The sequence below is a fragment of the Ambystoma mexicanum genome, chromosome 3p (assembly GCF_040938575.1).
Source record: "Ambystoma mexicanum isolate Mex_15411 chromosome 3p, UKY_AmexF1_1, whole genome shotgun sequence".
Lineage (NCBI taxonomy): Eukaryota > Metazoa > Chordata > Amphibia > Caudata > Ambystomatidae > Ambystoma > Ambystoma mexicanum.
Genome location: NC_090925.1, coordinates 150,371,246 through 150,384,557, shown reverse-complemented (window position 1 = coordinate 150,384,557; position 13,312 = coordinate 150,371,246). Strand labels below are relative to the sequence as shown.

Genomic DNA, 13,312 nt, shown 5'->3' with positions numbered 1-13,312 from the left:
AATTTTAGACAAAGTGGCACATTTGAAAAAAAGTCACCCATCAGCATTTTGGCATGAAAATGTCAACTTGTTGATTGTTGCGCCACAGGCGCATGGACATTGTTGCCTACTTTTGAGGCACAAAACATTTCGGCCTCTGAAATGGAAGAAATGTTTGCGCACCCACAGCAACAAAAAAAAAACACAAACATTAGCGATTTCAGTCCTAATATCTAATTATATAATAAAAGGCCAGATGCAATAGCTTCGCCTGTTGTCACTGCTAGAGGGAGCTGTTGGCTTAGGATATGTAGTGTCCTAGTGTGTCAATGAAAACCTGCACTTTGGCCCATTTACACAGGTACACTAGTGCTAATAATTGTATCGGCTGAGGGGGAGCAATTGGGGGATTTTCGCTCCTCAGAGTGAATTATTGGTGGAATGTGTCATGGCGCGAGAACTAATGCATCTTTATAAACACAAAATAGCCCTGTCTCTGTATAGTGTCTGTGTTGCATGAACGGTGAGTCACTGGAATAAAAGCATATTTTCTCCATTTAAATAAGCTGTGTTGTATACAGCTGCTCATTGTCATTATAAACCATGGTTTCCCTTTTGCTGACTTTAATCAAAAGTGATGGAAACTGACAGGATGAGGCGTAGAGAGATGGGAGAATTAACTAAAGAAAGGGGTGAAATAATTCCGCATTATTCCCCCCGCCCCTTTTTCGTGTGTTGCTGCTGTTTTAGTCGCGTGGGTAGGTTTGGATAAAAAAATGGCGGCTATAGGGGTCTAGCAGAGGACGGATATGAGTGGGGGCTCTTAGGAGGGTGTCACTGCATTTCAATTTGGTGTTGTGGGGGTGTTGCAATTTCTCACGTATGTGCACTGTTCAGTGGTAAAAACATGTATGTGCGCAGGTAGGACGCAATCATTGGCAAAGCCAACATTATTTTATGAGCTTTTGTACAGTGGAATGCTTTTTTTTTGTTGCTAGGTATTGACATTCCAAGTCTAGGTGCTCACACCATGCTTTGCAGGTGTTGCAGGCATATGTTAATCAGATTTTATACTGTCAGTCACCACCATGGTGGTTTGACACCAGTGCCCAGGCACTCGCCAGGCAGGGTTGTCGCATCATTGCCAGGTACCTGCGCCAATTCACAACTTCTGCCATCAAGCACCCAACTACTCTAAAAAAAAATTCCAAGTACTGCACATTTGCCACGGTACTCCCATCTTACGCCAGGCTTTGCCGCCATTTGATCTATGTGGGCGTTCTAGTCCTGGACACTCAGACCATCCTTTCAAGATATTGGAATCCAATGCTCAGATATTCTCAGCGTATGCCGGCCATTGCTGTCAATGTCAGGCATACTCGCATCATGCTGTATTAGCATTGTGATGGTGGTGCTGGGTTTGTGGTTTTACGTCAGGCACGGGGTGAATGCATTCTAGTACCTCGCTTTGGGAGCTACATTGTCTAACTAAACTGCCCCACACACTACACAAGGGGGTCATGAGTAACTCATGTTTGGGAACGGTCCCAAGGCATAATCGGGGTGGCTGGATAATCGGGGGGGGCTGATATTTGTAATATCAAAATCGGACCTCAGAAAAGCAACAAAGTCCATATTCGCGCAGCTCTTAGCCTGCATGCAGCTTTCTAGGTTAGTTTATATTGTTTGGAGTTAAGTGCAGTGGTCGAAGTGAGCAAGAGCGGCACTCCTCTACGTTTTTAAATTAAGTTTTACTGTTCCTATACTTTTATTTTTAAAAGAAACCGTTCCGGAATGGTTTTGTTTTCAAATGAAAGTGTAGGAAGAAGTTGAAACTTGTGCCTGAAACAGCAGGTGCATGTGTTTGTGGGTTTGTATTGAAGAGGAAGGACCAAAATCTACTCCTGCCCCCTCACCCCATATGCATCAACTGGGAAGAACAGCAGGAAGAATAAGGAGCACCCTCACCATTTTGCACCGGTTGCCAGTGTGCCCATGGGTGATAAAGATGCTGAAAGAAACTCACTTCACCAAACTGCAACCCAAAAGTAACACCAGCCTTGCCCAAAGTGGATGAAGAGCTTCTGGGTGCCAGCAGAGCCATTTCAATTGACAGTGCTGGCTAAAAGCGCTAAGAAGACATGCTACATTAGCCTCAATGCAGAATTACCGCCATGCAGAATCTACAAATACCAGAATTCCTGTTTAAAGGCTTGCAGATGCCCACATGAATTAACCCCATTGAAAAGCAAATCATTGAGCCACCGAACAGCACTATAACTCAACTCATGTATTCTCAAATGGCACAGTGTAAATCATGCTCGGTACAAGAAAATCCCAGCAAAGTACACTTGTCTCACTGAACACCAGCAGCATAGCGGATTCGCGCAGTCCTCAGGAATGTGCCTTGCAAACCCAGGAGCAGCTCAAGGCCATGCAGCAAGATCAGATTCTTTTTCTTTGAATGACTGTGAACTCTGGCAGACAAGCATTTTTAATTAGTCATAAATGCAAGTCATTCAGAGCAGAAAGCCCAAGAGCAGTGTTTTCGCAGACATTTTCGCAAGATCCAGACATCATTTGAAACATAATTGTTACAAGAATACCTCAGCTCTGGCCAATCACCACTCGAGGGCCCAGGGGCGGAAAGCCTTGCTCAGCTAAAACCGATGGGAAGCTTTTCACAATGCAACATTTTTAGAATTAGCTCACTGGGAGAACAGCCAAGCCAGTCCTCTGACAGCAGAGGACCAATCATTAGCGTTTCTATAAGGGAACTATATGTGACCAATCACTCGGCAGCCAATTTCAGGATGCAATGGCTTTCTGGGAGCTGCCCAATTTTGTGATGTCGGTGTGTTACAAAACTGGCTTGCAAGCCAGTCTGGGGGAGAGACAGTGCTCGGATTTCTGTCCCTGCGCAGATCCCTGTGTTTTTTGTTTGTTTGCTGGAGAGTGTGTGCCTGGAATTTCTCAGTGCACGAATCCCTGTGTGTTTTTCTTTTCTTGCTGGCCAGAAATAAACCACAGTTTTGGAACATGCTGCTTGTCTGGACTCTGCTGCATTCCCTTGGGTAAAATGGGAAGTGTTGGGGCCTCCCATACCCTGAGACCCCCCAGAAGCCCTGGTGGGAGGAGCCGTGTTGATTGGGTTTGTGTTGAGTGCGTGCAGGCCAGCAGGGAACATAGTTCCACTACTTCTTTTCGTACACTTCAACCACTGGTTAAGTGTACCACCCAGCGTCCTTGGAGGTGGGAGGGGGGCAATTCTGAGGTCCATGTAAAATTAGAAATGTGTTGTTCCATAAAGGAACAACACTTTGCCTAAAATCATATTCTGTGAAAGAAAGAATGTGGTTGCCTGACATCAAAGCCTCAACCCTTGCATATGCCTGATTGGGCAGAGAAAGATGGTCTGGAGGGTTGCCCAGAGCAATGCCAGAGGTTAGGATTAATTCCAAACCTTGCAGCCATCACCTCTTAATGTTTGGTATTCAATAATAATGTCACTCTGAAAATGGCCGCGAGGTGGTGAAATTTCTTTTAACATGCTCCCTCCAGACAATCAAAACACTTCCCAAATATTCTAGGATTGGAGGTAATAATATATAATTATTTAAATTTTTTGTTTTATTGGTTAAAAATAAAATCAACCTTTAACCTCCATACAAAATTAATCACGAGAAAAAAGAAAAACATGGCAAAATGCAGCGTCCTCTTTCACAAGGCTTTATTTCAACAGAATGTCCGTAGTATACATCAAGTTCAAACGAAATCTTAGGAAAGTGGAATGAACAGATTTACTAGAATAAATCTATGAATATGGAGGTAAAGTGCTTTGCTTTTTGTGATCTTCGTTTAAATGAATTGCAAGTATGAATGGAATGCCGCCACTGTTAGGCCAATCCACTGCGTAGAGAGCCCTCTTTACCGTGTCGGATTACCCGTAAGATCAAGTAAAGTACATCCTGGCTCAGCCAACAGCAATAAGGCAAGCCCCTTTACTTCGGACAGCGCTTGCAGATGTCCAATCTCGCAGGCTTTACCAAAGTCCAAAACCAACCAATTCACTGTTGGCGCCAGCATCTTTCCATAGAGTGATGGATATCTCCAGAATGCTCTGGCCTTCAGAGAAGTAATGCACAATTCATAGCCAATTATTGAATGTGATGTCACATTTAAGGACTCCTCTCCAAATCAAGGCTTCTAATTGGGGCATATCTTCTATTATTTCCAGGTCATACATCTCGATCCCGTACAATAGTTTGGGAACAATCTTGCCCCCAAAAAGCACAAGGCAGGAAGTAAAGAGAACTTGCCGTAGTTGGAGTCGACCTGGCTTAGTTTATTCTTTGATAGCCTTAGTATTCAACCAAGAACGAGTAGATAGAACAGAGGATTTGGAGTTAATCATGAAGCCAAGATCAAGAAGAGTCCACGCTCTCCATAGGTTCCGTCTGGACATACCGCTTAAAAGGAGCTGGTTTCCTAGCATTCGCTGGTTGCATTACCGTTGTCTTAGCTGGACTGACAGACCATGAGCGGGCATTCACACAAAGGCAGAGAAACCATTCAAGTCATATTCGAGACCTATGGGTGTATTATCGAAGATTAGGTAGTCGTCTGCATTGCCAAGCCACAATGGCCTTAAGATGGACATTTTGGGAGTTGGCAAGGATTGAAGGTATTGATCTAAGTCTGCCATGTTCAGATTGTAGAGGAAGGGGCTAATACACACCTCTGTCTCACACCTCTATAGGTTTTTATCAGGCGAGACAATGTACCGTGCTTGTTTAGGCTGACTTGAATCCTGGAATGGCTATCCATCTCAGTAAGCCACGGGGAATAATATATAATTATACCCCTCCTAGAATATTTGGGGTCAGGAAAAAAGTTGCATACATGGTGACTTTATCACGGCAAGATTATCACATGGAAACTTTTGTTTTCCATAAGTCACCCCGAGTTCGACGGGCATGCCCAGACGTGGGATCCCGTGCCTGCTGGGCTAAGAGACCCAAGCTACTTGCCACCAATGAGGCCCAACAAGGCTGAAACATGTCTGAGGTTGCTTGGTCTCGTGCAGAAGGGATGTGACCAAGCAGTTTGGGCTGGACTGCCCCTTTTGGGGTGGGACCAAGTCTGATCTGCTTATGGGTTTTCCTTTTGTAATGGCTTGGCAGGTAAAGAACGATGGTCTTGCGTGTTGCCCAGAGCAATGCCAGAGTTCAGGATTGATTGCAAACCTTCCAGCCATCGCCTCTTGTTTTGCTTATACCTGATTTACAGCCTGACAAAGGCCTGGGGACCGTCACTAATGCAGGCCAGACACTGAGGGCCTGATTTGGAAGACATGGTAAATGCCCCTTAGAAATACATCTACCCCCCAGGTATTTCCCCTCCCCCGCCCCAAATCCTCCCATCTCCATTCTGAGGGTGAGGGGAGTAGTGTTGTCATGGCAGGTGCCTAGAAAATGAATGTAAAGTGTGCGCAGACGAAGCGCTACAGGCTTACCATGCACAGAGCGCCTCTTCTGGCAACTTAAGACACACCTTCCACATCACTGAAGGGTATACAAGCATTCACATCCTCGGCGGCACTTGCGGTAAAGTAGAAATGCGGCTCGCATGGTACATTACATTTTGCTAACGGGTAGTGTTTCCCTGTATTATACTTGGAGTGAATTCTTCTAACTTCTGGCCCCATTCTTCAGAGAACATGGAGTGCAACAAAAAGTAAAGGGAACAACTATTTACATTTCTTGATGGTGTCCTCGCTCTGCAGGGACTGTCTTAGCCTGCTGAAGAGAAGGGTTTTTTTAAGTAAAAAATGAAGCTGCCTGTCGGGTCTAGCGACACCTTACGGGGTGCTGTAGTATCGCCTCTTATGTTAATGGTGCAGGAATGGTGCTGTGCCCTCGGAATCTGCTGGAACCAACAGCTCTGCATGTTTTGAGGTCACAGGACCGTTATCCCGCCGTAAGGCGAGTACATGGAGCAGGGAAAGAAAGTGGCATGTTCCCCTTCAGCACGCACGTTCACATTGCTGCAGAATATGGTGCTATTTAGAAAAGTGGTGTTCTGCCATAGAACACTTTCCCAAATGTGCCCCATTTTCAGAATTGGGACCTGTGGGCAAGCAATCCTGGGAACTGCAGGCTCGAATGTGAGTAGGTGGTGCTCCTGCACCTCCAGGCATATTGACGTCTCCTGGGTGTCGCCATGTTCCTGTCTGCACGGTGTGCATGAGCCAGGGGGCCTGAGTGCAGCCTGGACGCAGCAGCAAGTCCGCAGTTGGAAGAGCAGTTAACAAAAAGTATATTTTTGTGTTTGTGTGTGTCTGCGCACATGCATGGGATTGTCTATGTAAGTGTGCATATGAATGAGTGCTGTGTGAATGTCCTGTGGTTGAACCTGTGAATGAGAGCAGTTTGCAGGTTGTGGTGCATGACAGTGTTTGCAATTGGCTGTGGGCATGTGCACACTCAGGCCGGTTTGGGAGGCTGGGGGCGCATCAGGGCAACCGTTATGTAAATGTGCTAACAGTGGCATGACCCGTTTTACTGGTATCATAGGCAAAGCCTTATAATATATAAAGAGAACAGAGCAAATTAATCATTTAACAAGACATGCATAGTGTTACCACATCAACTAATTCATGTATACATAGTTGATTAACCATAAAGTACACATTTTATTGAAAAAGTACACATATTGTTTTAAGTCTATACTTTAAACAACCCTAAAACCAGGTTATAGACGACGAGTACATAAAACCTACAAATATTAAATTTCAATCAATTACACATATAACATACAATAATCCAACAAATAGACATAAAAGATCAATAAAAATTCATTTGTTGTAATTAATTTTTATTCATCATTTATGTCTAATATTTGTTGGATTATTGTATGTTATATGTGTAATTGATTTAAAGTATAGACTTTTAAAACAATGTGTACTTTTTCAATACAATTTGTACTTTATGGTTAATCAACTATGTATACATGAAAATGTTTTTATTTAGATTTGATTTTTTTTATTAATATAGTGGCAGAATATGGGCATATATTATGGGAAGAATACTAACATATACTGTGGGCAAAGGCATCATGAAAATGGGTTGGAAATGCTCCTGGGCACTGTTGGTGACTTGCATCTGTTGGATTGTGTTACCCTACAAAAATGAATGTAAACCACAGGGCTTTTTACCAAATCTCGCACGGCCATTGTGCTGTAAAATGCTCAATTGTAATCCATCATTTTAAACATATTCTTTGGGGGAGACCCTGCTGCACCCCTGGTTGGTTTGGCTCCCTCCATACGCTCGGTCGCTCACGTACATTCCTGGGTAATGCCTGCGAGCATGGCAGGTCTGCCCCATGTCCTGAACCCCATTGGGTGGGTAGGTCGCTCGCTCACTTCAATTACCAGTGCATTCCATGGTCTGGCCCTTCTGTCTTGAGTTACACCACCTCTCACTGTTGGCCTGCTCTGCAGCCTGAGTAAGTGCCCATCTATAACGGTAGTCGCCTGGGCCTGTGAGTGCCCTCCCATGTCTATGGCCATTAAAGCCCCCAGTCAGCAGTGCCAGCGGTTCTCGCCTTGTACCCAACGGCCCATGTATCCAGCCCTCACACGAGTCACACACTCTATTGAACAGTGGTCAATGTGGGGGAAATGCTGTTATAAATAATTGCACTGTAGATTTGCCCTCCTGACTATTACATTACATTCTGCTTTACAGTTCTAAAGAGCAGCCAGTGCCCCGATCCACAGGCCCATGCTACAGATGTGGCCAGCAGCGCGGAGAATCCACAGGACCAGGCTACAGGTGTTGCCAGCAACTCGGAAAACGCGAACAGAGAAGTGCTGCCACCTTGTGGCGAAGGCTGGATCTGGTTCAGGAGTAAGTGGTACTTCTTTTCTGAAGCCGAAGCAAACTGGACCGATGCTGAACATGCATGCGCTTCACTGCACTCCTCCCTGGCCGTGATTGACAACCAGCGTGAAATGGTAAGACGAGTGAACATCTCTCACCCTGTCTCCTGCTACCATCCTATATGCACATCAGGTCCTCATACCCGGCAAACACAACACCTGGTTTCAGCCATTCAGGCCACACCCACCACTCTTTCTTTTTTATCTGTCTGCATTTACATCGAAGGGTGATCAGATGAAGTTGTTCTTAGATCTACTATTCTGACCATTGCGGGTTTAAAGTTCCAGGGGTCCTGTGGGGGTCCATTTCAAAATGATGTGGGGCTGAGGGGCTTACCTACACCTGGCAACCTATCTAAGGCAGCTGTGGATAGGTTATGACGGATATATGCGCCTACCAACAACAACGCCTTGAGGCTTCATTCAGTTACACAAACCTAGATCAAGCAATGGAGTAGCTGCAGATTATCAGAGGACAGGGTTGTTGGCCTTGGCATGGCAGAACAAAGAAAGGGTGCCATTGGGAACATGAAACCCTAAGTGACGAGTCAGCAATATGCTAATTTAGTCGAAACCAGGAGTAGAAGGGAAAGGTGGTGATGAGCAGAGGCATTGCTTGGGGGGGGGGGGGCGATAGCCCTGGGTCATTTGGTTGTAGCCCCGGATAGAAGCTCAGGGGTTACTACCAAAAAGGCTAGCTAGCCCCCAGTCCTGACAGTCCCAAAATTAGCGTAGCCCCGGATCTTTTCCAGATCTAGCAACCCCCCTGGTGATGAGCACAAGCACGCTTCTGGATACTGCCCGGGCAAAAGGAGTTGAGGGCCGAGCAAAGACCGCCTGTAACCTACGTTCTCTACGCGCACATTTAATGTACTAAATAAAGGAAGTATTTTGCTTTGCGAGAAGACTGGGCAGCAGCTCAACAATGTACCTGTAATGGGTTCATTCTATTTCACAGTAATGCAAGCGGGATCATATGCATTAAATAGAATCCAGTGTAGATTGGGGTAGATGGAAGCGGGTCTCCCGGTCATTTCCGTTTGAACTGAACCAAACTTGGGCTTCTGGTGATGCTGCTGACATTGGATATGTGACACACGGGTTCTGGCTTTTGCCACTTTACTTGTCCTGGTTAAGAGGGCAGTCTTCGTGTTTCTGGCCCCAGCCACTCTCACATCTATCACAATCAGACCTCTGCGAGTAACATGCTGGTCCCTGTGAAACTGGGCCCCCATGTAGAATCCTCTTCGAGGCCCAGCGGCAGGCACGCCAGAGGTCGGGGGGGGGGGGAGCTGAGTGGGAAGTTATGGATCTCTTGGGGCCTGGCTACAGATCTAGTGGAGGGTATTAAGCATGGGTTCCTTTCAGATCCATGTCACAGCGCCCACTTTAGCTTCACCCCGACACCCCCATCTGATAAATATCTGCACATTCTTTTCTTTTATTGGCAGTGAGTAGTAGTAAAGCATGATACCTTTCCTCATCAAACCTAGCCTTAACAGGTTTCCATGCCCCTTTAGGGCGGGATATCCGGTCCCTATGATGTCATATCTGGGGCGTGGCCCCCTCGGCCTGTCGGGTGTATTGACCCACGTTTGAGTCATTAAGCTGCAACATTTGGTGCTGTGGGCTTAGAAAATCCAAGATGGCCGAAAAGCCCACATGTGCGCCAGAATCCAGGAAAACCGCGCAGTTTGGGTGCACACCAAAATGGTCCCCTGACCTTCCATCCACCAGTGCGAGCGTGATGGGCCAGGGGTGCCATGAGTGGAATGTGTGCCAAAGGAAAAACATCAGTGCCTGTTAGCTCAAAAAGCGCTTTGAAATCACCTTTGTTTCTCTGAATGCAAGCTAAAAATGCCCATTTCAAACATTGCAGGATATTCAAAAATCTCACTGAACACCAGCAGACATTTGGCAGAATGTAGTTTTGTGTGCATACAAAATCTGGAAAGAGAAAGAGCCTAAAACATTGTTCATAAGGAAACTGGCTGAGCTGTGGGTGTCAGCATCTTAAGTTAAACTGGACCCAAAGCCACTAAAATCTAAATGTTTAAAATAAATGAGTGACCTACTGTTGAGTGTCACATAGTTTGCAACTGTTGAAATGTCATAGTTTTGAACTTAGAATCAGCGTTCTAGCTGCATGTGTAAAAATTGTCAGTTTGATTTGAATGTAGAAAACTGGAACAAAAGTGACATTTAGCTGAGGCCTGGCTTAAAGAGATTGAATTCTGCCTGACAACTACCCCCGACAGGAGTTGAAACTTGATAAGCAGAGCTGTGTTCCCAGGCCTGGCTGCATCCTGCTGCCCCCACTAAAAGGAGATGACGCCTCTCTGATTGAATTAGGGGAGGAGCAGCCTGGGACTGGAAGGAAGCAGAACAATGCACTGTTCTGTGGCCCAGGCAAATGTTATATTGGGGGGGTCGTAAATGGCTTCCTCTTGGGAGGAGAAGTGCCTGTGTGAGCAAGCTGAGCTTGGGGGAAGTGGACAAACCAGAAATTCCACCATGTGCTTGGGGAAATCACACCCCTTTGGACCAGGGCATAATTAAAAAAAAAGATGGATAACTCATAGTGCGGACTTGTCAAAATTATATAAATAATATAATCATTCTTGTGATTTTTCTGTGCACATTTTAAGAGGTATCAGGACTCTGTGGTATGTCCTGGGGAGTAGTAGCAGAAAATAGGTTGTTACTCCAAATGTATGTATGTTAAAAATCTGACACTTTATCATCTGAAACCCATATCCCTTGTGCACATTTGTGTAAATTCTGGACGAGTTTAGAGGTTGTCTTCTGGATGAAAAGGGCAGAATTCTGTCAAAAGTGAACACATCGTACAAAGACAGGGATGGGATGGTTTGGTGCTACAGAAAATATGTTAACTGGACATATAATATTAGAAAAATGGTACATAGATAAATATGTATTTGGATCAAAAATAGATGTGTGCAATTTGACAAAGGGAGGATCCTCTGACCATAAACCTACCTCATCACTCTGACTCACAACTCAGTTCCCCCAATCAAGGGAGAGCGGAAAGCTTGGCCAATGATAAGTGAGAGGGGCAGGCTTAGTTATGACCAACGCACACACCCATTTTCTAAAGATATAAAAGGAACACTGGAACCCAGGTAGACAGATTCACTTTCCACTTTCTTGTGGAACGCTTTGTCGGGAGACTTCAGACTTCAAATCCATCAATCTCCAGAGACCAGAACTTTGAAAGCAAGCCAGAACTTAAAGCAGAGAGGCCTGAATCCACAAGCTGAGTTCTCTTCAGCAGGCCTCAAAAATCATTTGCAAACTATTCAACCGCCGGGCTGTGCGGTTTGCTGCTTGCTAAGAATCCACTTGATCCAGACCCACAGAACCAGAGACCGCTGTATCCAGAACCAGAGATAGAACTTTTTCCAGAACCAGAGACCAGACGCTGTGAGCAGAACCGCCAGAAGTCCCGTTCAACCTGTTGACCAGATCCGTGACGAGGCCCATTCCTGTCCAATTAGGTGTGAGTATTCAGCTAGCACTGTGCCAGAACCAATCTCTTAGTTTAAAATAATCTAATTCAATCCATTTTAACCTATTAGAACTGCCTCATAAGAATCGTGTGTGTCTTTCTGTCAATTCAAAGCTGCAAAACTGTCATCTGTCATTCTGAACTTTAAAATTTCAAATCCGAAATACTACCTTTACTAAATTGTCCATATCTCCGGAACCGTTTGTGATAGAAGCTAGATTTAACTTTCATCTTAAAGCTAAGATCCTAGGCTTTCCAACGAACCCATAATTACGCTCGACGCGCGCGAGTAAATTTGCCGCGATTTGACATTTTGCACAATTTCAGCCACTTGTAAAAATCAGCAGCTTCCTGCTTTCCTTTGCTAAAATTCGTTTTAACCTGCTAGTTACACATAGAACATTGCTAAAGTGAGCCTGAACTAATATAAAGTAGCCATCACCTACACTGAACCTCTAGAGGGAATTAAAAGCATTTTTAGCACATTTCTCACTTCATTGTCATCACATTCAAAGCATTTTGGGCCTGTGTTTCAAACCTCTACCTGTTTTCCTCTAAGCTTGCTGGGGGGGGGGACTACATTTCGTATTGCATTTTGTTGGGATTCTTGAAGACTGTGTGGTCTCCTTCCATTTCTTACATTGCATAGGGGGGGAGTGAATTGTCAAGGAAAAGTGATTATATTGTCTTTTGTTGAAGCCATATCAAGTTATTTTCTGTACTGCATTTCATTCATCATTGTGTTTCGTTGAACCATATAAAGCATTCTTTCCCACCTTATTCTTCTTTCTATTCATAAATAACCTCTTGCTGATTACTGCTCATATTCACAAGTGTAATATCCATTATCAATTTATTTATAGAAGTGTGATATATATATATTGTTTACATATTCTAATAAACCTTTTAATTTGCAAAACAAACCTACTTCTTGGGTCAGGGGGATTCTAAGAGGGGATGTTATACAAGGGTTGTCATCCAGAGTACTGAACTGGACATAAAATACATCAATAAGGGTTTTTCTCAGCATCCCAGACTAGGCATTGACTTAGCTGTAGTGTTGATTGAATATCGCTTACAAAGTGGGGGCTCAGAGCCGGGATATTCTGGGTTAGATTTACCACTTGTGCAGATTAAAATAGTGTGCCTACTGACCAGATACACATATCCGGTTAGATCACCACGCTGTTTTACACTGTGAAAGCACTCCTCAAAGGAACGCTCTAAGGAAACGGTCTGTTTTGCAAAATAAAATACAAACTTCTGTAAGTCAGGAAGGAACTCAAATTCCAGAATGACGACCATGGTAGATATGAAAATAGCGAGGGAGCACCTCTTACAAAAGCTATTCGTGAGAGGTGAGTGGACTCATCAGGACCAGGTGGTCTGGTTGAAGGCAATCGCGCAACAGGTCACTGAAACAGGGTCCGATATCTGGAGAGATCAGGGTCCCCTACATGTGGCCCTGAGTGAACTATATATGGCCCCTAAGGCAAAAGATGAACACAATAAGATTGCCAGGATAGCAGCATATTTGTATCTATATATGGAAGTCATGCAGGACAAATGTGCTGAAGGCCAAGATCTGGCAAATAGGCAACAGATGGCATTAGAAAAGGCCCAATCTGACCTGTTCTCTTCTGAGCAGAGGCTGCACGGGAGCCAGGAGTCCGAAAATGACGGCCGACAGTACATCACTAAAATAAAGGAGGATATGGATAGGCTGCAACAGGAAAAGGCTGACCAGGATACCAGATTTCTGGCCTTGCAGAAGGAGTACCAAGAAGGTTTGGACTCCCTTCTGCAGAGCCAGAAAAAGCTGGAGCAACAACTGGACTTCAACAGGGCATGCACAGAGC

The 13,312-nt window shown here is 44.8% G+C and overlaps 1 protein-coding gene across 1 annotated transcript in view; it reads left to right on the top strand.

Moving 5' to 3' along the window:
- LOC138580180 (C-type lectin domain family 2 member D3-like) overlaps positions 1 to 13,312 on the top strand; it is a 131,726-nt gene that overhangs the window by 14,193 nt on the left and 104,221 nt on the right. The window contains exon 3 of the mRNA XM_069650508.1: positions 7,731 to 7,999. Within this exon, the coding sequence (XP_069506609.1) occupies positions 7,731 to 7,999 (269 nt within the window). The remainder of the gene's footprint in view (positions 1 to 7,730; positions 8,000 to 13,312) is intronic.